General features: G+C 51.6%; 8 protein-coding genes and 2 pseudogenes across 8 annotated transcripts, besides 3 other annotated features; 4 read left to right on the top strand and 6 right to left on the bottom strand.

Moving 5' to 3' along the window:
- Positions 1-2,400: 2,400 nt before the first annotated feature.
- LPMP_271330 (hypothetical protein) lies at positions 2,401-3,990 on the bottom strand (the record flags this gene model as incomplete). The annotated part of the gene is made up of 1 exon (XM_010701918.1): positions 2,401-3,990. One exon carries the CDS (start codon positions 3,988-3,990, stop codon positions 2,401-2,403), a length of 1,590 nt encoding a protein of 529 aa, XP_010700220.1.
- Positions 3,991-6,065: 2,075 nt separating this feature from the next.
- LPMP_271320 lies at positions 6,066-6,584 on the bottom strand (annotated as a pseudogene).
- Positions 6,585-7,506: 922 nt separating this feature from the next.
- Positions 7,507-8,706, bottom strand: LPMP_271310 (hypothetical protein; the record flags this gene model as incomplete). Its single annotated transcript, XM_010701917.1, has 1 exon — positions 7,507-8,706. The coding sequence occupies one exon, from the start codon at positions 8,704-8,706 to the stop codon at positions 7,507-7,509; it is 1,200 nt and encodes a 399-aa protein (XP_010700219.1).
- Positions 8,707-9,312: 606 nt separating this feature from the next.
- On the bottom strand, positions 9,313-9,990 carry LPMP_271300 (hypothetical protein; the record flags this gene model as incomplete). The annotated part of the gene is made up of 1 exon (XM_010701916.1): positions 9,313-9,990. One exon carries the CDS (start codon positions 9,988-9,990, stop codon positions 9,313-9,315), a length of 678 nt encoding a protein of 225 aa, XP_010700218.1.
- A 773-nt stretch (positions 9,991-10,763) lies between these two features.
- Positions 10,764-12,023, bottom strand: LPMP_271290 (hypothetical protein; the record flags this gene model as incomplete). The annotated part of the gene is made up of 1 exon (XM_010701915.1): positions 10,764-12,023. The coding sequence occupies one exon, from the start codon at positions 12,021-12,023 to the stop codon at positions 10,764-10,766; it is 1,260 nt and encodes a 419-aa protein (XP_010700217.1).
- Positions 12,024-12,624: 601 nt separating this feature from the next.
- LPMP_271280 (ubiquitin hydrolase, putative) lies at positions 12,625-14,349 on the bottom strand (the record flags this gene model as incomplete). Its single annotated transcript, XM_010701914.1, has 1 exon — positions 12,625-14,349. The coding sequence occupies one exon, from the start codon at positions 14,347-14,349 to the stop codon at positions 12,625-12,627; it is 1,725 nt and encodes a 574-aa protein (XP_010700216.1).
- A 430-nt stretch (positions 14,350-14,779) lies between these two features.
- Positions 14,780-15,072: a repeat region.
- Positions 15,073-15,926: 854 nt separating this feature from the next.
- Positions 15,927-17,759, top strand: LPMP_271270 (cation transporter, putative; the record flags this gene model as incomplete). The annotated part of the gene is made up of 1 exon (XM_010701913.1): positions 15,927-17,759. One exon carries the CDS (start codon positions 15,927-15,929, stop codon positions 17,757-17,759), a length of 1,833 nt encoding a protein of 610 aa, XP_010700215.1.
- A 756-nt stretch (positions 17,760-18,515) lies between these two features.
- LPMP_271260 (T-complex protein 1, beta subunit, putative) lies at positions 18,516-20,105 on the top strand (the record flags this gene model as incomplete). Its single annotated transcript, XM_010701912.1, has 1 exon — positions 18,516-20,105. One exon carries the CDS (start codon positions 18,516-18,518, stop codon positions 20,103-20,105), a length of 1,590 nt encoding a protein of 529 aa, XP_010700214.1.
- Positions 20,106-21,358: 1,253 nt separating this feature from the next.
- On the top strand, positions 21,359-22,324 carry LPMP_271250 (hypothetical protein; the record flags this gene model as incomplete). The annotated part of the gene is made up of 1 exon (XM_010701911.1): positions 21,359-22,324. The coding sequence occupies one exon, from the start codon at positions 21,359-21,361 to the stop codon at positions 22,322-22,324; it is 966 nt and encodes a 321-aa protein (XP_010700213.1).
- A 1,345-nt stretch (positions 22,325-23,669) lies between these two features.
- Positions 23,670-24,146: a repeat region.
- Positions 24,147-24,553: 407 nt separating this feature from the next.
- Positions 24,554-26,676, top strand: LPMP_271240 (annotated as a pseudogene).
- Positions 26,677-27,245: 569 nt separating this feature from the next.
- Positions 27,246-27,571: part of a repeat region that runs on past the window's edge.

The following is a 27,571-nucleotide window of genomic DNA, read 5'->3' as shown; positions in this document are numbered from 1 at the left end:
TCTCTCACGCGCGTATTCCTGTAAAAGTTCGAGTGTGTGAAATGCAGCGTCAAAGGGGGAAGGGAAAAAGCGAGGGAAGGCGAGAAGGTGAGCAGCACCGCTACCCTCTTCCTTTAATGCGCCCCTGTGATTTTATTTTAATTTCTTTCAAGTTCCTTACTACAGAAAGAAAAGTAACCACAGTTTGTATTTCTTGATGTTACGTGTCTGTGCTTGTGGGTGCTTTGTGTGTTTACGTCTTGGTGGTAGGTAGCGGGAGAGAATTCTGAAGATGGGAGAAGGATGCGTATGTGCGCTGTAGCATCCGTGTGCGTGCACCATTTCGTCCGTGCCTTCGTGGAATTGGATGATGGGAAGTGCAAGATAGAGAGAATGCAGAAAGGGGGGGGGGGCAACGGCGCTGTGCAGGGGTGCAGCTGCTAGGCTACGCATGGCTCAGGAAGCAAACAAATGCACGTACACGGGCGACTTGGGCACAAGAAAAGACCGAGCGGACGATGAGCATGTACAGAAAGAAAAAAAAACACAAAGGAAAACAGCGCCATTCGACAAGGAGAAGCAATGTTGAACACGCACATACTAGTAGAGGACAGCAAACGAAAGAGAAGAGAGGCATGTGGAGGGAGGTGGAAGAGGGGAGGCAGCACCACACTGACACACCAGTAGAGAATGAGATGAGCGTCAACAACAGTGGCATCCAAATCACTCACACAACTGAAAAAAAAATGCCCTTGTTCATTACAGTTATTGACACACTTGCTGCTGCTGCTGCTCTGCTGCCAGGATAGCCAACCCTCCTAGGTGTGTAGATAATGGAATGGCGATGGCGGTGTTTTGAACCGCCCCTCTATTGCAGGCCTCGATCCCCAGCTCGCCTGGCGCCTCCCCAGCCCATGTTTTTCCGTTGGCGCTTCACATTTGTGGGTGAATCGCTCCCCTCTCCGCCCAGCAACCTCCACTCTTGCGCGCCTCGTCCCTCACTCATCCTTTCACTAAAACGAGGAGGCCTGCCCAAATACTCACCCCAACCTCAAGACGCACTCCTGCATGAAAGAGCGATTCCACCTACTAACACACACACACGTACACGCGTACACACGCAAGTACATCTTCGCCTACACCGCACCATAAGCGAGCATATCGTCGTCCTTGACATAAAGGAAAACAGAACACAGCACGTCCTATGCATCAATCGCACAAGCGTCCAACTTTTATTCCGTCATCATCCATACGACCTTTTCATCCCCGCCCCCTTTTTTTGTGTGTGCGTTTGTTCGCGTGTGTTGGCCCGCCTTATCTTCACAATCCGTAACACACCACCTGGCCCTCGTACACCGCTTTATGCGCCCCAGACGTACCACCCGTGCAGACACACACACACACACACACACACAAGGAGAACGAGAGATGGACGGCGACGCTTTTAAACACGGAAAAAAAGGTAAACACAGACATATAACAAGAAGAAAGGGAGGAGGGGGAAAGACAAACGGAAACGCAGAGACCAAAGAGATGTAGAAAGAGGAGCAAGACGACTAGCGAGTAAGCCGAAGGAAGAACGCGCAGAGAGACAGAGAGAGGGATGGGGGAGACAGAGAGGAAGATGAGCCTCGATGTGTGTGTGTGTGTGGGGGGGGGGCATCGTTGCGGGGAGGAGTGGGAGACATGGGACGATAGGAAGAACATATGATGATGGTGGAGACAAAGTGAGCAGGGCCTAGTTCTATTCTGGGTCTCACTCCTCACAAAGACTTGTTGACATGCAAAAATTGAGCGAGAACAGGAGGGATGGTCACTAAGGGAAGGAAGAGGGAAGAAAGACAAATTGAAGGAGTTCCCATCGCCATCTCGACAAGTTCAGCTGTTCGTATTTCCTTTTTTCGCTGTCCTTTTCGCATATTTTTTCCTCTTCTCACCTTTTCTTACGCGCCGGCTCTTTTGAGCCCACTCCCCACGCATGCCTATCCACCACGCTCCGTCTCCGTCCCCTCGCCCTTGTTGCAGCTCCACCCTCTCTACCCTTGAGACAACCTCAACACCAAAAGAGAAAACGCACACCGATCAGAACGCGACCAGGGGAGCCCCACACACACGCACAGCTTCACACATAAGCCCTCCCCCTATGTAAGAAACAACGAGGGGGGAAGGGAAGGGAAGGAAATGACGAGAAGACCGTCATCATTTCGTTGCTTCCTGCGCTCCGTGTGCCACTTGAGGAAGCATAGCGCCATTAACAAGAACCACATAAAAAGCAAGAGTAGGAAAATAAGCATGTATAAGACAGCAGGGGGAGGTCGCTGTTCCTACAGCGACTGCGCCTTTTTTGCCCTTTCCCTTTCTTCCTCTGGCCCTTTCTCTTCCTCTCTCACTCGTGTGTGTGTGTGTGAGCGTATCGCGTGCCTACCGACGCTTGCCGAAACTCTGGGGTGGTTTCCTGTCGTTCAGGTGCTCACGCCAGTCTGCCGGCGGATCAGCATCCTCCGGTGTTAGCGGCTGTGCATCCGTGTCGTACGACAGCTCCACCGCCGTCGAGCGGAAGTCATCCTCGTCCTCGAAACGCTCAAAGTGGATATTCTTCTCCAGTTCGCGGAAAAGGGCCTCTTCATAGTTGCTAACACACAGGAAGGACGCGCCGATGGTGCCCTGACGGCCTGCCACCTGCGATTGCAGGACGTAGTACTCCTCAGCACGCGGGACGGAGAAGTTGATGACGAGGTTCACATACGGAATAACGGTCTTGCGGGCCAGTTTGGCGTAATCCTCGTTCGTGACCAGCAGACGCTCGAGCACGCCGTTTTCGTTGACCACTCCCTTCTTGAACTTATCCAGCGCAATCATGCGATCCTCCTTGGATAGTCGGCGATACACAAACTGCGGATTCACCCTGTTGAAGTGGCGTGCGATCCGCTGAGAGCCCTTGCACATCTCCTCCACGCGCTTCTGATCGCAGAACAGAATCGCTTGCACACCCTTCAGCTGAGACACAATCTTACTCACCATCTCAAGCTTGTCCTTGTCGCTGCAGGAGGTGTACATATAGAAGTGGCGCACCTCTTGCGGACGAACAAAGTTAAAGCTCGAGACAATATTGCGCATGATGGAGTCGGACAGGTGGCGCGTGGTGCCCTTGTTCTTGGTGTTGCAGGCCGCGAACAAGCGAGCGGCATGCGTGTTCGCGTCCAACTCATTTACAGCATACTGGAAGCGGTCCTTCTTCTCCTCCTCGCGCTTCACACCAACCGACATCAGCAGCATCTCCTTAGCCTTGTTGACTGCCTCCTCGCTGCCGCCGAGTAGGTGGATTGTGAAGGTATCCTCGGTCTCGTCCACGTGTGCGAAGCGCTCGTTGTACGTGCCGCACGTTTCATTAATGAATCTCATGTTGATACCCTGAGGGCCAAGGAGGTACTTGATGCGTTCTGTCGGGATTTCGACATCGATCGAGAACTTGAAGTTCTGGGGCGGGCGATCCAGAGAACGCTGCGCCACACCGCTGTCCATCAGCACTTCCTGCAGGCGGCGGTAGTCGTTCCCGCCGTGGCTATAGCGGCACTTTTGGCCAAACTTGCACCCATCTGTCGTGAAGACGTGGCGACATAAACGAGTCGCGTCGTCACTGTTCGGCGCACCGGTGGAACGACCCCCACCGCGCCCACCGCGGGCAACACGGTCATCACGGTCACCTCGCGGCGCATAACCACTGCGACTCTCGTCGTTGCCGCTGCGGGCAAACTCAGCATCGGCGCTGCGAGGGGGGTGTGGCTGGTCAGCTGGAGGGCCGACACGACGCGACTGCAGATGGCCACGGCTTTCGATGGCGTTCATCAGCGCCTGGCGCTGCTCAGCGTCCGGGACAGCCTGACGTAGGGCATCCTCTGACATCTTGCGCAGAGATACGATACGGTCCACGCCCATGGCCTGAAATGCGGGAATTGCATCCCCCATCTGCAGGCGCGCCAGCAGGGCTTCGACAGCGTTTTGTTGAGACATGGTAGCTCCTTCACGACTCTTCCAAAGGGGGCTGGGGGTGCGAGTCTGTTGTGTTGAGCGTGTGCCGAGAACTCCGTGATGTGGGACGAAGGAAAGAGAGAGAGAGAGAGACTCGCTTTTCCGCTGCTATTTTGCTGTTCCGGTCAGAAGAGCGATGCGCGGCAATCACAACGTCGCCTTCGAGTACACGGAGTCTCTGAAAAGGAGTCTGACCGTCAGGGAGAGAAACAGAGGATGAGGGTGTCGAAAGAGGAGGTCGGGTAGAAGAGGAAACGGTACCGCGTACGTCGACTACCTCCGCTGGCGTGAAGACAACAAGAAGACAAGGTGGCGCGGAGTGGGATGCTACAGTGACGGAGAAAACAGAAAGGGTGCAGGCGGAGAACGAGGGTAGTGGGCTGATCGAGGGGTTAGCGGCCTTTGGCTTCCTTTGGCGGAGAGAGGGTAGGTAGGCCGCGCCACAAGAAGCAAAGCAAAGACGGGCGCGGAGAAAAAGAAAGGGGAGAGTTTAGTGGTGCGTCAAAGGTGGATGATTCTCTTTGGGGAGGGAGGAGGAGGAGGGGGGGGGAGTTGGATTCTTTGGCAGTAGTGAATTGAGCTTTTCGTTCCTTTTCTTCGACCTTTTTTCCCTCAGTTGATGTGAAACAAAAAAAAAAGTGGGAACTTTGATATGGGCTGTGTGGGGGTGAGTCAGAGGGAGAAGCGGGAAGGGAGGTGACGGCGGCACATGGAGGCGCGCACGTGCATGTGATAGATGAAGGAGTACAAGGAGAGAAAAGCGGAAGTAGAAAGGAGTAAAATTAAGAGAGTAGATTGAGATAAGAACTTCAGTGCTTTCATGGACAGAGCACAAAAGAAAAAAAAAACAAATCACAATGTGTACAAAGTGACAGAGAATAGTACACAGTAACGCGAGTTGCCAGTCACCTCGGGGTGTCGGTCTCTGAGCGAGCGTGATGAACTAGACCAGTTTACCCCACGAAACTCCTATGCGAAGTCGATTTCTACAAAGATGACCTGTAGCCGAAAGACCCTTTGGATGTATTCTAGGCTGCCCGTGGACTCTCCTACACAGAAGCTCTCTTGGCGTAGGCAGGTGCGTGTGACTTTTCTTTTTTTGTTTCTGCGTGCTGTGCTTTTCTTTTGGCTTACGGCGGGTCTTTGCTGACGCATGCACGTGCCAAGCAAGTCCAAGAGAAGTAGAGAGAGGGAGAGGGTGAAGACGATATAGTGGGGGGGGGCGGGGGAGAAGAATGACGCAGAAGCTCAACACTCAAAAGAAAAGGAAAAAAATAGGAAGGAGAGAACGAGGAGCGTGACAAGGGTGAGGAGTACGAGGTGCACACCTTCGTACAGAACATACACACACCTGTTTGTATTTTCCTTTCCTCTCAAAGTGAAAAGAGATGCCCTGCACACTCCAGGTGGCGTACATGGTTAGCGCTAGCGGGTACGCCATCGAAGGCAGGGCCATCGCCCCCCCCCCTCCTCTCTAGCGGCCTTTGTATAACAACCAACCATACTCCGTCCCCACACATCATGAGAGAGGGAAGAGAAGTGCATAGAGGTTCAAAGTGGGGCAGCGAGAGAGCGCAATATGAGCCGCTCTAGAGGATACGAGAGTTCGGTATGCCCATGTGATCCACCTGCGCCTTGCCAAACACATTCCCGCCAACACAAATGCACGACGGACATACGAAAAAGTTTCTACAGCTGTCCCAGGTTAGGCGGAGGGAACAGCGCTCGAGCTCCTCGATTACTACCTTAGACGCCACCTCAGCTCATCTAAGCGCTTGCAGCGTCCAATGGGGGCCGAAGTACGCATTCGGAATGGCCACAGCCACCATGCTCGAACGCGTGTGGGAAATGTTGAGCAGCGAGTCATGGTGTCGCCTTTATATGTCGCAGCAGAGAGCCCTCTCCCTTTCCAGTAAAGTTATTGTGGGGCAGTTTATCCGAGCTGGAGCGCAACGAGGTGTTTGGGTCAACCTGAGCACACCTCCCTGTGATGGGCTTGGTAGAAGGTATTGATGAGCATCTGAGCACCGTTGTGTTTGGCAATGAACTAACAGTTCTCATCGTTCCTGCTGGCGAGCGCACTGAGAGTGGCAGCCCCACCAAACAAGACATCTGTCATAGAGAGATCCTTGCCCAGCTTGACCCAGGACATACGGGATGTATGACTGAAGCGCTTTCCGCCTATGTGCATTATCAGAGGAGATGGTGTTCGGGCACTCAGAAATGACACTGAGGGTGTCGTGAATCAGCAGGGCCCATCCCTCAAAGATGACCAAGTAGCAGTTCGAGGTGCAGATGAGAAGCATGCCAACGTTCTCTTCCTTGCGTGAAAAATCTCAGAGGAGCCTTGTGGTAGTGAACCACAGCAGCTTACTCTCTCCCTTGCACCACTTGGGCAACAAGGAGCAGTGACCAGCGGTACTCTCACTGAGTTATGGCACAGGTTTCGCCGTTGACAGCGCATTCGTTGTCGACTTCTCGAGGTCCAGCTTCTTAAAAGGAAAGCCCCAGTCAGGGCTATCCACATTCAAGTACGACTTTAGCGAACTCGCTAGCACCGCTTCGCACTGCAACATCTGCCCAGGTAAAGAAGTTATGATGACTGCTAGAAGGTAAACTGGCTTTCAACGTAGTGGTGGTACTAGCACACACACACACACACACACACCCTTGCAGAAGAAAGAGAAAACATGTATGGTGCCTTTTCTCTGCCTTTCTGCGTCCTTCGATGACGAGAAATTGGCACACTGGTGCACTCCAGCAGCGTAGCACCGGAAGCTAGCTGGGCTGTGTGCTCGCACATACAAGCACAGCACCCACCACCTGAGCGGAAGGAGGGGCGAGCGATTGGGTGAGCAGAGAATGGTGTGCACTGGAGAAGGGAAGACAAAGTGCAGTGGATATCTCCTGGAGAACGAACCAAAGCAATCGTAAGCAAGGCGGGAGATGAAGAAGGGGTGTACCGATGTGTGTACAAGCGAACGCGTGGCTTCCCATCGCTCTCCTCACTTGGTGATTGGGAGCTAGGAGGTGAGAGAGGTAACATCCCGGCATTGCACTGCTCGTCTCACGCGCGCCGCGTACAGTGCGGAAAGAAGCAAAAAAGATGTCTTGTGACCTCTTCGTTGCTTCAACCAGGCTCAATCATCGCCCTCTGCATAACTGTGGGCGGTGGATGTGGGCTCAACTCCATCTCCTCTCTCTAAGCATCGGTGACAGACGGAAGTTTGAAAAGAGGAAACGTGGGAAGGAGTGGTCGAAAGGAGCCTCCGTTGTCTCTTTGTCCTCTTAATGGCGCTGCATAAACATACCTTGGCCGTGGGAACCAGCTGCGGAGCTTTCAGTTTGATGGGGCGCAGTAATGTACATATCAAACAAACTCACCCCACGAGGGGCGAGTAAACACACACACGCGTGCACTCAAAGTGAGTGCAAGCCTACCTGTTCATACCACCGAAACGGGAGCAGCAAACGAAGGAAGAAGAAAGAAGAAGGGTGCTACACGCTCTCAGAAATACGAATGGTGAGAGTTGCGCTGGAGGCCTCCTGCCCGCGTTGGATGATGGAGGGGTCATTGCAGCTACAGTGTTGCAAACTTATCACGCGAAGCGTGGAAACGCTGCCGCTCAAAGCCACATCCAGCAGTGCTGCACTTCCTGAGTCACCGATGGGGTTGCCATCTATGACCAGCGTAGTCAACGCAGACGTAGACGGCAGGGTGCGAGCGATGGCCTCTGCACCCACGCGGCCAATACGGTTGTTGGCGATGATCACCTCCTCGATGGCATTCTCTGATATGACGCGTGCCACCAATTGCCCGCACTTGTCGTCTAGCCCACAAGAGCTCAGGTTGCACTCCTTGATGGTGTTGTTCTGCAGCAGCCCTTCAGAGAGCAGGAGGTACGCCCCTGCGGCTCGCAGGGGGTTCCATTCGACGTTTAGTACGCGCAAGTCGCCGTTTCGGGACAGTACCTTGGCCAGCTCCGTCGCTCCAACAAAGCCGATGCGGTTGTAGCTCAAGTCCAACTCGTGCAGAGTGATGTTCTCAGCTAGGGTGTCCGAAAAGTCAGCGACGTCGGTGTCACTGAGGTAGTTGTCCGAGAGCGTCAAAGAGCGCAGTGTGCTGCCAGGGGCGAGTGCCTCGTTTACCACAGCGCCGCCGGAGACGGTGGTCACGGTATGTGCACCCTTCCGCATCGCCTCCACGCGGCCTATCTGATTCTTCGACAGGTTCAGAGAGTGAATGATACGCGCATAGTTTATGGCGCTCACCACCTCCAGCGCTGCGGACGGAGTAATGTAATTGCCGACCAGAATCAGCGACTGCACTGCCGACGTAACACGAAGGGCGGCGGCCAGCGCTGCGCATCCCTTCACACCTAACCCTGCGTATGATAAGTCTAGTACCTCGCTCTCGGCGGCCAGATCTTTCGCGATAGAATTCGTTGGACCTTTTACACCGGTCGTCTTGGCTAGTTCCGTGCAAACCGCCAGGTAAGCGCTAGCTCCAGAAGCGTCGGTCTCGGGATCGTCAGGAATGGCGTACCGATATTTCTTGAGTTCTTGTAGCCGCTCTGCGAGCAACTCCTCTGATGGTTTTCTCCGCGGCGCTTCCTCTTCGTGCGCCATAATGAAAGGCTGAGAGGATAACAAGGCGGGGTCAGCCGCCTCGACGGTGGAGTCCACCATAGTGGACATGCCTTTCGCCTGGAAAAGAGCGGTATGGCGAGCGTACGCGCCAACGGCAACGGACAAGGCTGTGATAACGTGCACCCTCGACTTTTTGCGTATGTAATGAGGTGTGGGCGGAGAGGGAGAACAACTTAAACCGAGAGGCGAGGAAGAGCATAAAAAAGCAGAAGGTAAGGGTGGCTGAAGACGAGGCAGCCGAGATTTTTTTTTTTGCTGAGGAAGTGAAAACAGGCACGTGTACGCCAAATGAGCAACGCCCCGTGGGTTTATAAGCAGTGGCTAATGGAATGGCTCCCAAGAGAGTGGCTGGTTACCACGAGCGCCTCGTCAGCTGCACCCACCTATGCTACAGCCCTTCACCGAAAGAATATGAAAAGAGCCTTCCCAAGAGGGTGAGAGGTACGTGAAGTACCCTTGGCTTCATACCCCAAATGGAGGAGGAAAGACAATGTTAGCGGTGACGTTTGCTTTCTTCCTTATGCTCCTTAGTGAAACACGACGACAGGAGTAGCCAGAACACATGATCTGGCGACAAGCATAACAGTAACAGCAGCTGACACTGATGCGTCACTGACATGAAAAAGTCAAGACGGGAACATCACCTAATGGGCGTTACAACACGTAAGGAAGCACCTCTGACTTCACAAAGCGCTCCGCCGCGTCGTTGCCGTGCTCTAAAAGCACTGCGGCAGCCATCGCTTTGACACAACTTGCGCCATACGGCTCGGGAAGCGATTGTGCTCCACCCGCGTTCCCTTGCGAAGAAAGCCAGCGCATGAGTCCTTTAGTGGAACTGAGACGCTGGCGTGAGAAGAGGTCAGCAGAGGTATCCGTGAGCACCATGTGCTCCAAGCGCCAGTGATCACGCAGGACTCGGCATAGTGCGGTGTCGCTGGTTAGCAATGCAAGCAGGGAAGCGTACTCCTCACGTCGAATGCCCTCGAACGTGGCCAGTATCCACAAGCCACTGATCCGCTCCAAGAGCGACTCGCCGATGGCGACAAGCGGCTGCATCGTGCCAGATGCACCGGCAGTTGTGGTGAAACTTGGATGCACAAACACCGGTAAAAAACGAGTGTGATGATACTGTACCATCTCGGGGAAGGTTCTGCGAAGTACCCGCGACAGTTCCGCCGCCCATCGAGGTGGTGGAAGAAAAAGCAACGGCTGAGCAGGGAGACGTGAGTTCCGCAGAAGCTCGTGATAAGAAGTTGAGGTGCGGGGCTGCGCCACGTCCGACAAGATACTCAGCACTCCTGGGAGCGCCTGAAGCTTGTAGCACCGACGCATGCTAACACGCTACCTCCCCTGTTCCCCTCTTTTTGCCTTCCGCACCCCACCAGTTCAGTGGTGCTATCAACGTACCTTTCGAGAGTGAGCAAGAGAGGTTGAAGAAACAGAGAAAGACAGAGTATGTTGGCTGTGGCATCCGAGAGTGTCTCATGCGAGAACATTATGTATAATCCTCGAGAGAGCAATCAGACCTTTTTCCTTTCTTTTGTTCCGTTGTCGGTGTCTCGCTGCCTCGTTGCTTCGGCTCTAGTAAACCACAAAAAGACGAAGCCAGTGGTATGTCGATATACAGAGACAGAAACGAACGAAGGTCACTACTTTTTCACTGACCCCGAAAAAGAGGGCTGCGATATCTTTGTTTTCCCTCCACATAGGATGCATGCTGGCAACATCGCTGAGTAGTGTCGAAATCTGTGCATCTGTATCTGTGGTAAGGGCACACAAATTGCCTTTACATGCATACTAGGTAGGGAAGGAGAGCAGAACGGCGAGTGACACAGGGCAAACAGCAACAAAAACCGCCGAAGAGAGCAAAAATCTAAAATCTGTAAAAGCAGAAAAACAATCATGAGAGGACGTCAGAAAAGTGATTAAACAACAAGAACACAGAGAAAAACGCCTTACTCCGAAAGACGTAACAAGAAAGAGAAAGAAATCCTCACTGATATTCTCTCCCCTTTGTGTATGTGTGTGTGTGTTTTGTATTTTAACCTTTTCCTCACTTCGGCAACAGCCGGGAGGCTGGGGGTCGAGTACAAAAGAAACAGTAGCTACTTCAATAGCTGCCTACCAGGCACCAACAAAGTCTTTTGTCTTGCAATTCTATCTTCCAAGTCGGTCTCAATGTCTCCAAACGAACTCAGACGATGATCACCGTACTCGCGATAATACTGAAACTTATCTGCAACATTTACTGAGTCACTAGACTTGTGTAGCAAATGAGGTGAGCCGACGGGGTGTGGAAAGTAAGATTTTGATGACTTTGGCAACAACGCTCGAGTCGATTTGTGCAGCACTTCATCACAGCTGCTCGTAGGAGAAGGATTTCCAATGCTTTCCCTTTGCCACACCGGTTGAAAAGAGGACAATCCAACATAGCGAGCGGTATTTCCGCTTTTTTGTGAGCAAGGCACTTTTCTCGATGAGGGAGAACCAATCCAAGCTGCAGACACGTCGAAAACATCCTGTGATAGTTGCCGCAATGATTTGCTTTGCAAGTGCGAAGGCGAGAAAGCAAACGTACTTTTCGATTCCTCGGATTGCCGTCGAATTATCCGCACTTCCTCGGAGAGCAGAGCGTCTCCGTAGCTCTCACTAAACCAAAGCCGGAGAATCCGTCGTTCATGTCTTTCTTGACGCTTGAGAGCTCGTCGGGACGCCCTTTCGATGTGGAACATTTCAAAGGCGGCAATACGAATAGCCTCTATTTCCCTTGCTATACTGAATAAGACTATTACTGAATCAAAGGCATCCCTCTCTTCTTGAAAAAACGCCAAGCGTTCTTCGACCTCCGCAGCTTCGATAAGCAGCAACGCTTGTTGCAACAGTGGGTGAAACGCACAAGGTACAACTATGCTGACCGACTCATGACTCATTGGGGAAGCGTTTGATGCTTTGAGATGCTTTAATGAAGCTAGAAGACCTTGAGATGAGCTTTGCTGATGAGACTTTGCTGCACACGCTTCGCGAAGGAAATCACTCGGGCTGATGCGTTTCGTCAGTGGGGCTCCTACATAGCGAAGTCGTGATGGCGACAACACCTGTGACCCATGTTGCGTGAGAGGGGGAGACAAAACGCGTGCTTGGCGCGTCACTTCTGCTCGAGACGGGCTCCTGCTTTCTTTTTTATTAATTCCATGTGGGTAAGTGCTCACTGTGTAGGCATACGGTTGCACATTTTTTTGCAAAGATACCCTTGATGAGTGAGTCTGAGAAGAGTGAGGGAGTCTCTCCTTCACGTGACGGGAACTACGAGGCTCGTAATCAAGCCTGCCTTCTTCCCCAGTAAAATAACTTCCCCTTGATTGCATTCTGTACTAGCCCCTAACAAGGGAGACATATATTTTCCCTTGATCTTGATGTAATGATAAGAAGTGAAAAGGGAGAAAAGGGGGGAGGAAAAAGTGAAAGGCGCATCAAAGACACTGCCATCTCGCTACCGAAGCATACTTTAGGGTTTCGGAGAAAGCAAGACGTGGCCAAGAAAACGGTGCATATTCAACGTGTTGGAGCACAGTCTGAAACCATTGTCTACATAAGCACACTATGCAATCTCCCTCTAGACAACCACAAGCAGGATACCCCTTTTCTTGTCACGTTGTGTGTGTGTGTGTGTGTGTGTGTGTGTGGGGGATATGTGTATTTACCCAGACTAGTATTGTCGCCGCTGTAGCTACAACGCGAAGAAAAATCAAAAGCTTTATAAGTATGGCATCTCCAAATAGAGCTCTACTTTGATTTCCAGCATTCGCGAAAGCAGCCGCGAAAAAAAAAAATCACAAAAAACTTGAGGGCAAAATACAATATACAAAACCACAACAAAAAAGAGACATAAAGAATGTCATCGGCTTAGCATAGCAATAAGAGAAGGCGATATTGGATCTTCAGCGCTAGGAGAAAGGGGGAGTTCGATCAACGCACGTAACAGAGAATATAGGCCAGGTTATTATCTGCCACGTCCGCTTTTGTCACCCTCTCGTCGCTAAAGTGGCACCACACGCCATCAGCACCAACAGCATCTGCAGTGTAGTGACCACCATGCATGTTACCTTGGTGATTGACAATTCCCACCAAATTGTACTTTGTCTTTGAGAACATAGAGCACATGTACGGCGCAATGCTCAGCGTTTTACTAAAAAAAACGGTCGAGTTGACTTTCGAAGCACTGGTGAAGTCGCCGTAGCAGCGAAAACGCTTCAGAGTGATGAATAGCACTGGTGGTACTGAATAAAATAGCAATTGTTTGCGGGCGTTCACCTTCTGATGACAGTTAGGGCACATGTACATAGAGGCATTGTCTAAAATCTCTTCTCGGCAGTACGTGGCAAAGCAGTCATCGAGTGAAACCTTTGACGAGGTCTGCGGAATAGGTATTTCGATGCTGAGAGAAACATTGAAAGAGCGTGACTGATGGTTGCAGGAGGGGCAGACAATGGCACTCCGCTCTTGAAACGCGCAGTAGTCAACAATTATGGATGAATTCTTCTGATAGTACTGTGCCCAGTAGCGTCGCGCAAGTTCGTCATCAGTTCCTTTAGAATTGTCGATCTCAGGAAACGTAACTCTATTACGCTCGTTCATATTCAGTGCACTGTGAATGCCATCCAACAGAACGCGCAGAAACTCATTTGCATCTTGCTGACTCGAGTTTTGAAACCCCTCGTAATAGTCACCTAGGGCAGCTTTGAACGGCGACGCACTGACTGAGAAATTACAATCAGCACGATTAAGCTCACGGATGACAAAGCTAAATGAGTTGATCAAGCGAGTCAATTTCCCCTTTATTGCAGTTAGGTGGGACACATAGTCGTCAGTGAGAAAGTACTGACCTAACTGTGTCGAATTGAGTACTTGTAGAACGCTATTCATGTAGCATGTGTTGCCAAGATTTACAATTCCCCTTCGTTGCACAGACAAAGGGGCACTTGACTGATTCAGGACACAGACTGTGTAGTTGCTATGTGAGACCAGGCCAGGACGAGCGTTTCTATCTGGTGGTGTAGGATATACTGGCACGGGAGATGGTTCGGATGCAGAGATAAGGTCATGCGTTGGTGAACCAGGCGGGTGATTGAAAACAGTACGTTGAGTGACGTACCTCATGTCAGGCACCGAAGTCCAGCGCAGTCGCTGCAACAGCTCATCTACACTGTTACTCTCCGAAGACAGCAATTGTTGTCGCCTTGTCAAGTGCACATCTACAGACTCTGAAAACTCCTTGTTTCCGTTAGCATCACGGCTGTCCGGCTCCAACTGCTGGGCTACGATGCGACGGCGCTCCGGCTCCCTCCGGTCGATTTCCTCAATCATAGCATTGTACTCGATCGGCAGCTCCTTTCGCTTCAGCTTAGCCTCAAGGTCAAGGGCCTCACTAAAGATCTTCTTCGTTGATGGGTCACTTTGAGTGAAGTTAACAGGGTTCTCTTCCTTATCAAAAAATAAAAGGCATTTGTTGACATAGTAGTACGCGTTGGCGTAGTGTCGTTTGCTCTCTTCTTCCTTGGCTTTAGTGATGAGTGCGTTAACAGTAACGCATTGTTTATGGGGATCGGCAACCTTTATCTCGTACTTACGTGCATGATGGTAAATTGTTTTGACAAACTCGTCATAGGAAATCTTGTAGTCAATCTTGAACATTTTGACTTCTTGACAGAGGCCAGCTTATTTTTCTTCTCTAAATGAAAGCAGACAGACACAGATAAAGGGGGATAAGAAAATAATTTGAAGGGAAGTCAGAGGGCAGTCTTTGTGAAAAACGTTATTGTCCTTTCAGAAGAGGAAAGAACAGGTGACCTTTCCTACTCTTCTCTGATAATTTAAGTAGAGTGTTGCTAATGACATTCCAACTAACCTGCTGCCCACAGTTGAAGTCCAGAAAGAGCTCTGCGTGCTTTTCTAGAACTTTTGCATGCTTTTCTTTGTCATTGCATCCATTTGCTATAAGACCCAAATTTATCTGCAGTACTACAGAAGCCGATTAAACGTAGTGCTACGCGTATATCTGTTAACTTGCTTGCCACAGAATAAGGGTTTGATAAGAAATTTTCTCATGTTTCCTCTGCCGGATTTCCATTGTGCAGACCGCCGCCTGGCGCACCCCATAGAATGGCGCAGGCTCCCCGCACCAGTGGGCAGTGAAGCCCGGGCCGAGATACGTTGCAGTCTCGCTGGCACATTGCCAAACACATGGGTGACAAACGTGTTCGTCGTCGAAAGTTGTACTGACGTAACGCCACCAAGGACTGCGACACCGAGATCACTCGGACCTCCTCACGTCGTGGGCGCCGGGCCTCGTGTCGCTGCCAGAGGCGGTTCTGCATTGACTAGTGTAGGGGCTGCTTGGCTTCTCCACAAAGCAGGCGCAGGACAAAAATGCAACCCCCTCCCTTTGGCAGGAAGCCCCCCTATACATTTGCTGAGAAAGGGCGCGCGGCGCGCCGGATGTCCCTGTCCTGGGGGGTTTTGCGCTTTGTCCGTGCGGGGTCGGGGGATGGGTGTGCGGCCTGCGGGGTGTGTGTTTTAGCTGCGGGGCAGGCGCAAGAAAACGCAGACGCCCCCTCCCCCGAGCGAACGGGCCCGCTTTGAGCTGCGAGCGCTGTTCTAACAGCGCCGGGAAGCCCAGCTATTCCACAGGCGGTTTCGGGTTACAAATCGTGACAGCCCCCCCGCTCGTCCCAGCCCCCCCCCTTTTCCCCCTTCCCGCGCAGCCCGTCATATCGCGCATACCGTGTTGCAGCGGCGGAAAACAAGATAGACTCCACTTTTGGAACTGCGATTACTGCTCCAGGCCGGTGTTTCTTCAGCTGGCATTCCTTTTCACCCTGCGCCCCTTTTGGTGTTCGAGCAACTTGGTGCTGTCATGATTCTTTGGAATTTCACCTTCTTCCAGAGATACGGTTCTGTTTTCCTGCTTGCAGAGACCAGCGCAGTGAACTCCGCTGACGCCTGAAATGCGGTGCACAAGCAATAGTTGTTCTGCTGCGACCAGAAGGTTTTACCATGCAGTCCTATCATGAGGCCGCTCTTCCGTTCCACTTCTTCACCAACCCAGGCCAATGGAATACACCGGCTACTTATTCGTGACAGAAGCTATTCGTCGAAGCTGTTCAGGATAGAAAATTCATGCTTGTCCTCCTTCACTCAGTATTCTTCATCATCTGGACGTCATACTTCTTTCCTCGCTGCATAGCCACACATCACCCTCAACTCATCAGATGCATTTTCCCATAGCACTTCTGGGTCTTGCGGCTTCCGCATGTCTTGTTTTTACCTACCACTCTGCGAGATTGTCTGGCACAAGCATTGTGTGGTTTAGCTCTTTTGCGGCATTGCTGACATTCTTCGTGCGACTTCCACGCGTTCTTTGGTCGAAGGCAACAGCGTGCGATATTCCTCGTGAAAAAAGCCGCTTGCTGTCAGCAGGCGCATGCGCTCTTCTTTTTGTGAGCGGCACTTACGGCCTGACCACGCTTGGCGCGTTACGTTTTGCGTGTGCATGTGCCTGCACCGCGGGCGCGCATCATATTGCTCAACTCCGAAGAAGCCAGCGACACACAAAGATAGCATGTACCGTTCTTAGTTATATCATCTTAGTTTTCACATCAGATCCAGGTAAGCAAAATCGCACACTCATGCTTTATGGATTGCTAGGGGTCTTTGCTTCAGCATGTGCGGTTTCTCTTTCTATGAAGGAGATAGTCACTAAAGCTGGTCAAACAGCGTTTCTTTTTGCTGCTTGTGGTCTAAGTCTTATGGGGTTTATAATCACACTTCTGCAACGCAAGCCGATTGTTGAGAATGAAATGCTACTGTTGCTTGCTTTCTGTATTTCTGGGATTGTTTTAGCGGGCTGCTTCACTGCGGGTCTGAGATTACAGGGGAGCGTTACCACTTTTGTGGCTGCAATCGCTGGTATGTCAGCTGCATCAGTCGTTTGCGGTGAGAAAGTTTTCCCTGCTGTGAGCGACTGGGAGAGCCTCGCTTTACTAACTTCTGCTGGTCTTATTTTTGTCGCGCACAAAGGACTGACTTTTGCGGACGCCTCTGTAGTATCCCTGAATGTCGCTCCTCTTAACTCAGCGCAGATGTTGAAGAAAACGAAGCAACACTGTGGAAATAACAGTGTTATTGTGACTTTACTCTCTAATCCAAGGGAGTACAAACTTTTTGTTTTTCTTTTATTAACAGTGGTAATCATGCTTTTGGAGTTTTTTTACGGTCTTGCAGTGAACTCTTTAGGACTGGTTTCGGATTCATTTCACATGATGCTGGATGGAACATCCATTATGATTGGTCTATACGCAGCGCACGCTGCGTCGTGGCTACCAGACGAAAAAACGCATCCTTTTGGCTATGCACGATATGAGGTTTTTGGTGGATTTGTAAATGGGATTCTTCTTCTTTTTATCGCTCTGTATGTGATGGTTGAATCCGTACAGAGATTCCTGGATCCACCCGAAATCGAGGGTCCATACTTGCTTCTTGTTTCCGTCACTGGGCTAGCTGTAAATGTTGTAGGGGTTTTGTTTTTTCACGATGCACATGGCCACAGCCATTCAGCTTTGCATGAAGATGGTGGTGGCCATGTGGATCACAACATGCGGGGGGTTTATCTGCATATTCTTGCAGATTTGCTAGGTAGTGTTAGCGTGATAATCTCGAGTATTTTGATGTATATGTTTGGGCTCTGGATTGCGGATCCAATTTGCAGTGCAATAAGTGCGATCCTAGTTCTACTCTCGGCGTTTCCACTACTGGAAGAAACAGGGCGAGTTCTTCTTCTATCTGCACCAAGCTATGAACGCAATTATTCCAATGAATTACGCAAAGTACTTCTCGAAACAGCTTTGCTGCAAGATGTTGAATCTCCAAAGTTGTGGATGCACTCAACTGCTCCACGTGAACTTACAATTTGTACCGTGGCAGGAAAACTACGTAATAATACTGATTACACAAGCGCAAGAGAAAAAATTACGGAAACAGTAACAGCTCATATGCTGCGCCACTTGGATGTTCATAATGTTAGCTTGGTACTGCACCTCGAGTAAACTCGTTGCCTTTTTCTTTTTTTTTTCTCCTTACGGTGCTTCTCTGTGTGGGTTTGAAAGCTTTTTTCATTGTTGTTTTCGCCTTCACATTTTGCTGTGTGATCTGAGGTAAGGTAAATTGTTTAGTTTTTTCCCCTTTCACTAGTATACATTGCTTTGCCTCATCATGTGTGGTCTATTGGCGTCGTCGGTTTCATCTACCTTGGAGATGGACGCATGTGAAAAATAGAGAAAAGGAACTAATGGGCCAACTGATTAGTTTGCTACCTTTATTATTGAAACCTTTTCATTATTGACTTCTCCCCTTTCACCCAGACACCCCACACATTTATAAACAGATTTGGGAATTTTTCTTATCGGCTTTCTTTTGATCTGTTTTCTTGGCAAGACAAAAGCGTGACTACATAGCCTTGATACTGTGTCAGATAGCTTAGCGCTTGCTGACATTACGAGCATGTTTCTTATAGGTTTGGTACAGCTGAGATGTATGGCATAAATGCCCTTCTGCGAGTAATTTTCAGGTTCAATGCATTTATTCCTGCTTTACAGCGTTTCTGTTACTTCTCTCTGCCTCTTTCACCTTTTCTCTTCAATATGTAACCTTGCAATTAATTTGGGATATTTCCCCTTTCAAACGAAAAGGACATCGCTTTTCGGTTATTTTTTTCTTTCATTCTATTACACGATATCCAACTTGAGTATTCTACAAATACGACAGCTTTTAATTTAGGGTGACACTAGTCTGCAAACGAGAAAATGTTCTTCGCTAACCAAGCTTCTCAGGTGCTGCGCCAGGGCGCCTCGGAGGAGAAAGGCGAACGTGCACGCCTCATGAATATAATGGGCGCCGTTTCAGTGGCTGACATTGTGAAGACAACTTTGGGCCCGAAGGGTATGGACAAAATTCTCCAAGGAATGGATCGAACCCAGTCTGTGCGCGTCACTAATGATGGCGCGACAATCCTCAAGTCTCTCTTCATGGATAACCCGGCTGCCAAGATTCTGATCGATATGAGCAAGACACAGGATGATGAGGTGGGTGACGGTACCACTAGCGTCACGGTATTTGCTGGAGAGCTTTTGCGCAACGCTGAAAAGCTGCTGGATCAGTCCATTCATCCTCAGACCATAATCGAAGGTTACCGCATGGCTGCTGATGCCGCGCAGAAGGCTTTGGCGGAATCCGCTGAGGATCACAGTGCGGACGAGAATCTCTTTTACGAAGATCTCATTCGCATTGCCAAGACTACCCTCAGTTCCAAGATCATTACTGTGGAGTCGGATCATTTCGCAAAGCTCTGTGTTGACGCGGTTCTTCGCCTGAAGGGAAGTGGCAACCTTGAGATGATCAACATCATGAAGAAGCTTGGCGGCACGCTTCGTGATAGCTATCTCGAACCCGGGTTCCTGCTGGACAAGAAGATCGGCATTGGGCAGCCACGCTGCCTGGAGAACGCCAAGATTCTCGTAGCGAACACTCCCATGGACACCGACAAGATCAAAATTTTTGGAGCGAAGGTTAACGTTGATAGTGTTTCTCAGCTCGCCGAGGTGGAGGCATCCGAGAAGGCCAAAATGAAGTCCAAGTGTATGAAGATCATTAACCACAATATCAACTGCTTCATCAACCGTCAGCTGATCTACAACTATCCGGAGGAGATCTTTGCACAGCATGGTATTATGGCAATCGAGCATGCCGATTTTGACGGCATCGAACGCCTTGCAAAGGCCCTCGGGGCGGATGTCGTCTCGACCTTCGAGGATACTACAAACGTGCAGTACGGATTTGCTGAGAAGATCGACGAGGTCATGATTGGCGAGAGCACTGTGATCCGCTTCTCTGGGCTCCCAAAGGGTGAGGCGTGCACGATTGTGCTGCGCGGCGCGTCGCGCCACATTCTCGATGAGGCAGAGCGCTCCATCCATGATGCAGTGTGCGTAATCTCAGAGATGGTGAAGGAGACACGTACAGTGCTCGGTGCCGGATGCTCCGAGTTCCTCATGGCGAACGCCGTCGAGGAGAAAGCCAAGGCGATCGCAGGGAAGAAGCAACTAGCTATGATAGCGTTTGCTGCTGCGCTTCGCACCCTTCCTGCTATCATTGCAGACAATGCGGGCCTTGATAGCAATGATCTTGTCACACGTCTCCAAACAGAGCACCACCAGGGGCACAAATCGCACGGCATTGATGTTATTTGTGGTGACATTGCTGATGTGAAGACACTCGGCATCACGGAGTCCTACAAGGTGAAGAGTTCTGTTCTGGCGTATGCCTCGGAGGCAGCTGAGATGATCTTGCGTGTGGACAATGTACTCCGCGCCGTGCCGCGTGAGCGCACCCAGTGATGGATGAATCCTCGCGTGGTAGCAGCAGCTGGAGAGCATTTCGGAGTCAGAAGATGCTTCTGGAAGCTGTTTTCTCATTTCTGTAACCAGCGATGCACGTTAGCAATCGGCGTCTCTGTGTCAGGTCGAAAGCATGCCGCCGCGCCATCGTCCCACCTTCGATATAGAACCGGCTTGCCACCGGGAAATTCCCCCAAAAGAAAATCCTTCATGCTTTTTTATCTACAGATATCAGGCCTGTTTCTTCTTGCTGCGGGAAGGTTGAAAGTTTAGTGAGAAAGTGAAGATAAACTATACATGGTGACTGATGCAGCGTTGTTGTGGTCCAGAGCAAAGTTGTCTCTAGTAAGACGACCGGAAGCCTTGCTGGTACTCCTTTTTTTATCTTGTACCACTTTCTTTGTGGGTTTATGATGAGCAGCCTGAGGCTGTGCGCTGCATAGGCTAAAGACTAAGTGATACTAACTCTTATTCATGTATGTTTCATCTCTGAGGTGGCAAAACACAATCGATGGATGCGTCGTCTTCTCTCAACTACCGTCGTTGACCCACACATCTAGTGCGGAGGTGCATGGCTGCTTGTGAATGTTTTCACGTCGCCACCTTTGCAGTGGTTGCGCCGTTTGTTTTCTTCGTCCCTTCATAATCCCTGCGTCGGGAATCGTGTGTGGTGACTTCCACGCTCTACTGGTCGATCCGGTAGCACAGCTGGTCTGATTGCTGTTAGTGTGGACATCTTTTTCTCTCATACGCTACATATGCCTCTCAATCATCTCAGCTTTTTCTCTCTGCATCGGTGTACCTTGCGGTGTGCAACGCTCGTTGAATTTCTCTGCTTGGTGTCCGTTGCTGTATAATGCCCAAGAACCTGTCAGAGAAGCAGAATTACCTTTTTTTTCGTTTTGCTGTTAATTGCTGTCGTGTGAGCGTCAGTATCCCGTGCTTCTCACGATTTCACACTCTAATCGTGGCGCGCAGACCTCATTTACGACAAAAAAACCAAGAAATACGGCAGCAGTTCACTAATTCACCCCCCCCCCCACACACACGAATACGCGAGGAAAAGACACTGACTGTCAAGTGGCGACAACACGTTACTGACGGGTGTATATTAGCGCCTGCACAGATACCCAAGCTTGCCACTGCAGCGCTCTGACGTGGTGAGAAGGTGCAGAACAGATAGTGCGCATCGGCCTTTTTGCTTCTGCGCTGACGCCTCTGCTTCCCTTAGCGTTCCTCTCCGAGCGGCTGTAATGAGCAAGTACGTGGCCCCCACTGGCAAGGTAGCGCCAGCCACCCCTGCTGCGGACAGCGGTGCTGCTGATATTACGAAGGTGAAGATTTGCTCTGGGCACACGCGCCCGGTATGCCACATTAACTACAGTGAGATAATCGATGGCACCTTCTGGTTTGTGACGTCGTGCCACGACGCAAAGCCGATGCTTCGCAATGGTCAGACCGGTGATTGGGTAGGAACGTTTGAGGGGCACAAGGGTGCCGTGTTCTGCTCCGCCTTCAACGCTGGTGCGACGCGGCTGGTTACAGGTAGCGGTGACTACTCTGCGATGGTCTGGGACGCCTTGACTGGCAAGAAGCTTCACGTGTGGAGCCACCCAAAGTACATCAAGTCGTGCGACTGGATGGACCAGCGGATCGCTACAGGCTGCTTCGATGGTAACATCCGAATCTACGACGCTACGCGGTATGACGCTGACCCACTGTCGTTTGGCAGCCCTGATGCCATTAACGTCAAGTCGACGTATTTTTTGGACACAAACACCATGGTGACAGCGTGTGAAAATGTTATAATGAAGTGGGATCTCCGTGACACATCCGGACCCTACCTGCGCCGTGAGATTCCTGGTCTCAACTTTGTCGAGTACACGCACCGCCACTCTATTGTCGCCGCTCATGAGAAGAGCATCAGTTTCATCGACACCACGTCCTTGGAGGTGAAGAGCAGTTTTACCACCGCAGAGGATGTCGAGTGCGCGTCTCTTTCCCCAGACGGCCAGCGCGTCGCAGCCGGATCGAAGCTGAAAGCGAAGGAGTTCACGCTGGATGGAGCGGAGGTGGAGTCCAACCGTGGTCACCACGGACCCGTGTTCCACATTCGCTGGGCCTCAGATGGGAACTCCTACGCCTCCGGCGCCGAGGACGGCATGGTGCGCGTGTGGCCCTCACACGAGATCATTGAGAAATACGACACGGAGGCCTAGTGATGTGCAAGCAGCGGCCAGTGCTGCACTGACTGAATGAGAGGGTATGGGCAGCGTAGAAAACAAAGAGGAGCCAAAAGCACGGTGAGATGGAAAGGAGATATGACATGAAACGCGACTTATCCACCTAGTCTACCGCCTACGTCGCAGGAGGAGAGGCACCGCCGTGTGCCTACCTCTATTGCTGCGAGAAAGAAAAGCGAGTCGTTTCTTTTTTTTCTCATGAGGCGTCGGTCAGCCTGTTGATTGGGCGAGCCAGTCAGCGATGTTTTTTTTGTCGCACACGTGTGTATATGGGAGGACTTCTCTTGTGTTCTTCCTTCTTCATATAACTTCATGTCTCGCATTTTTGCAATCATGGGCTAGCAGTGAGTTCGTGTCCCCTCCTTTTCCTCCTGTGAAACTCGCACTCCTCCCTCCTCCTCCTCCTCTTTCACCATCAAGATCTTACGTTGGAGCAGGGCGCTGAACGAGTCAAAGGAAATGGAGGGTGTAAAGACAGTCATGAAGGCCTCCCCATCTTTTGTACGTACCGCGAGTCTCTATCGATCCATACATGCCTTCAGGGGTTTGGCTGGGAAGGGGAGAGTCGACGGACAAGGCGGGTTGCACACGTCCGGTTGCGTTAGCGCACTTTTTTTTTTGGACGCGCGCGCGTGTGTATTAGTGAGTAGTGTGAGAGGGAAGGGGAAGTGAAGCAGAAGATTCCTGCGGTTACCATGAAACGTTATCCGTATCTCGAGAATGTTTGTGTGAGAAAGCTCGACACGACCACCCCCAAAAAAGCGAGGGACCGGTGGAAGAGACATGCACGTTTGCAGAGGGCTTGCCCCCTTTTTCCTCTCTTCTTCACTATTCTTCTCTTCGCGGCATCATCTGCTCCAGCCACGCTTGATGTGCTTGTTTCTACACTGCATGTGTTTCTGGTGTTTGTTTTGTCTGTTCATCTCTCTTGTCCAGTGGCCGTTGTACCCTTTTTCTTCTTTCCTGCAGCTTCTGCAACGCGTTCCTCCACCTCCACCCAACGTTGCCCCTTTTGAGGGATGGGGGCTGTAGGGGTTGCAGGGGGGGGGGGGTAGGGGATGGGTGACAGACACACGTAAGGTGGGTGTACCTTAAGTACTCTTTTTTTCTGAAGAGATTGAGAAGGAAAGAGCGGAAAAACCGACATTGTTGTGTGGCGCGCCAACGTCTCGAGTACTGTCCGCAGCAAAGATGACGAGAGGGAGGGGGTCATCTCAAGAAGGATGAGCATGAAGCGGAAGTGAGCGGCCTGAGTGGGAATGAAGGCCAGCACACAGCTTCGCATTGATAGGGCTTCTTTTTCCTCCTTTCACTTCCTTGCCCATGATGAGAGGAGGACACCCCAGCGCGACATTCAGGGACCAGTGCCCGCTTTGTGGAGAAGCCAAGCAGCCCCTACACTAGTCAATGCAGAACCGCCTCTGGCAGCGACACGAGGCCCGGCGCCCACGACGTGAGGAGGTCCGAGTGATCTCGGTGTCGCAGTCCTTGGTGGCGTTACGTCAGTACAACTTTCGACGACGAACACGTTTGTCACCCATGTGTTTGGCAATGTGCCAGCGAGACTGCAACGTATCTCGGCCCGGGCTTCACTGCCCACTGGTGCGGGGAGCCTGCGCCATTCTATGGGGTGCGCCAGGCGGCGGTCGGCATAATGGAAAGTGCCGGTGAGGCAACCTGGAAAGCGGTGGGTGGGTGGAGTTTAAGGCAGTTACTATGCTCCGATGACTGAGTCGGCGCACTGCTGCAGCGCGTGTCTGTGGTTGCTTCACACCACGCGATGGACCTCTGACGGCCGATTAGAATGAGTTTGCGTCCCAGGGAAAATTGGACACGCTGAGAGCGAATTTAACTCTCTTGCATCTGCGGGAAAAATGAGATATGCCGCTCAGAGCGCAACCGCGACACACCTGTACTCGCCGATGTAGTGGCTTATGTGGCACTCCCATGCCTCTCTTTTGTCCTGCTTGCGTGGCTGTGCTTTCTCTCTTAGCATGCTGTGTGACCCATTTGTCACTTATCCTGTCAGTGCTCTTGCCCCTTCTGTGTTCCCCGCCGGCCATTCACGTGCACTCAGGCTAATACATGCATACCCATGTCTTCCTCCTTCTTTTCCTCCCATTCATACAAATAATCACCCACCTCACCCCCTTACATCCTCCTTTGTTTTCCGTCTGACCTCTCCGACGCCTGCCAAAAGAAGCCCATTGCTACCGCGCTCAACCACGAACTCAATCCACTCAATGCCCTTTTATCTTTCACTTGCCTCTCTCTCTCGCCACAAACCGTTCTCACGAAAGAGAACAAGACAAAAATGATCTCGAAACATCAAGGCCGTGTATCTGCACCCTCGCCGACTGCAACGCCAGCAGACAAAAGTGGAGGCCATATCCTAACGTTCAACTCATCCGCAAACCTCTTCGGGCATCCGGAAACATCTCTCTTTGAGCTGCTTATCATCTTCACACATATGCATTCTCTGTACTCCTAGCAGGCACCCATTTCAGATAAACTTGCACATCGATTTTCCTGCACCCAAGCAGCAGCCATGGGCACGCGTAAGAAACGCAAAGACGTGTTCATGAAGGTGAACCGTTTCCAGCACTTTGTCGATGTGGAATGGTGAGATGCGAGTGTGATGACGCCTTCGTGAGGCGTGGAAGCGTGCGGCGAGGCGATGGCTGTGAAGAACCACATTCATCAGATCTGCTCTTCGCGTGAGGTTCAGAACGTAATATGCGATGCCTCTGCCGCAATTGGCGAGATGGCGGAGATGGAGAGCGCAAACTTCCGCGAGACCCAGCGGATGGTAAGGGAGTAGACGATATTTGCAGACGTGCTCGTGCAGCGCAGAGCGATGACGAACGCTGCCCCGCAGGTGGGAGTGAAGACAGACCAAGAACGACATCCAGATCTTCCTGCTGTGCTGCAAGCAGACGCTAGGGATCAGTTGTGAGGTGGCGCCCATCTGTGCGGACAACACTGGGATTACATCGTACAGCGCGACGCCTGACTTTCTAGAGCAGGGATGAATTGTGAAGAAGCTGGTGGGGCTCTTCAAAGATATTAACTCATGATTGCTGCAGCTGATACACGAGGTTCAGGAGAAGTGTAAGGTCATCGACACATCGATCTTGCTGCTGTAGTCACCGATCCCGATCTCTACGCAGGAGGCTGCCGGGCGTTTTTTTCTTTTGCGCAGGTGGGGGACTACAACCCCGAGGGCCAGCGAGACATCGCGCCGCACCCGTCCTCCGGGATGAGGGAGGAGAGCCGGATCAGGACGCACTAGTCGGTGGACAACTACCAAAAGTCTGTGCTCGCAACGATTCATGGGACAGGGCACACTCGCTGTACGAGATGGGGTGCAAGCCGCCCAAGAAGCTTCTGAAACTTGTGCGCCTGACGCGCTCCGCTGGGATCCGCAAGAATCAGTTTCAGTTTGGTGAGGTGATCATTGGGCGGTCTGGCATGCTTGTGGAGTTCATGACGACACGCCTGTAGAGGTACCTTGGCGAGCAGCTCGCATTCATGGTGGAGAACGTGAGGAAGTTGAACTAGACGAAGCCCGAGTTCGTTCACGTTTCCGCGGACGAGGGGTGCTACCCGACGTCCGTGAGCATATGTCTGGATATTTGGCGCGCGCTCTGATTGACGGCGAGATGGAGTCAAAGAAAGGGCCGCAGTTTTGGGTGGACAAAGTAAAGGAGTACTTCGGCATTGATACGAGCAGCCACGATAACTTTGAGTGCATGCAGGATATGCAATGTCCGGGTTATGGATACGACGGGTTCCTCGGGTACACAACCTGGTTTATCTTTACCGCACAGCTGATGAAGATTATCCCGAAGGAAATCGGAGACCACAATGTGAGCAAGTGTATCCTCAACAACGATATGGTGCTAATCGTGGAGCAGCAGCGCTGGACGGTGGAGAACAAGGGGTACATGTATCCGACGATGATGGACGTTGCTGTGAAGGTGATGGTCGCGCCACCAATGAGGAAGTACTTTTGCGCGCCTGGAGCGTCGCTACCTGTGCAACGGGTCCTAGGCGAGAATGTGTGCCTGCTAGCCATGTGCTGTGCTGCTAATGGCGATACTGTGCGTGGCGAATGCTTCCCTCCTTTCCCTGATCTCCGGGCTTTCCATGTGACTGTCGTGCTTGCTCTCTCGCTCTTTGCTTGGCATTCATGCCTGTGTAGCGGGCGCGCAGTTTCTGCTGTGCACCGTGTAAGTGTGTGGGGTGCCACACGCGTTTGTGTGGGGCGCAGGCATGTCTTGCCTGGCTGCCACTGTGTGTATGTTGCTCTGTGTGTGCATGACTGAGCTGGAAAGCGGCGCAATGTGTGTCGTGAGCTGTACTACTACTCTATGTGCGTGTGCTGCACCGCCGCTGTGCCATTCACTGTTCGTGCTTCTGTGCCTATCCGCGCTAGACCGCTGTCCTTGAGGCGCTTAACGCTTCCTTTCTGTTTTCTCTCTCTATTTCCCTTCCTCTTCTCGTCTCTGTCCGAGCTTCTCGCCTCGGTTGGTTTTTGCGTGTTTCAAGTGTGATTGACTTTGTGTCTCTCGCTGTTGTGTATTCCCTGCACGCACATCTGTACAGCCCTTTCCCTGTTGTAGACGGTGTTGGTGCTGTAGATGTGGGGATTTCCAGCACGTATAGCTTCCCTATAGATTTCTATACATTTTCCTTGCGCCTGCACCCCGTCGCTGTTTGCGCCCGTGCGAGTGTGCACGTTGTCTCGCCTGTTTTCTTCGTTCGACTATAGCCCTTTGCTTCCCCTTTTTTCTTCGATGAGGACGTCGTCGGCACATTATGATACGCTGACACACTCACCGACACCTATTCATGCACTTGTTTTGTCCCTTTTTTACTCTACATTGGCCTTCTCATGATGGCCGGCCATCTCACCGAGTTGTATCCAGTGCTCAGCACCCACTCGTTGTGGGGAAGCCAAGCGACCTGCAGCCCGTCCTCGGGTACGGCTGCAGACTCCTGGGGCTGTCGGACGGGTCTGTGCTAGTGCTGTGCGGAAGAGACGTGTTGCTGTAAGCAGGTTAGTAGAAGCCCGCGACGGATTGTGTCGACGGTCCCGCAAACATATGCATTCGCCTGCTGCCTCTCTGCAGTGGCTGCGCTGCGATGATGTTGGGCGTAGTTGTGGACTCAGCCTGCGTTGTATGCGGTGGCATTGCAGTTGGCTGAGCGACCCCCAAG

Source organism: Leishmania panamensis (assembly GCF_000755165.1).
Source record: "Leishmania panamensis strain MHOM/PA/94/PSC-1 chromosome 27 sequence".
Taxonomy (NCBI): domain Eukaryota; phylum Euglenozoa; class Kinetoplastea; order Trypanosomatida; family Trypanosomatidae; genus Leishmania; species Leishmania panamensis.
This window is presented reverse-complemented; position numbering and strand designations above follow the sequence as displayed.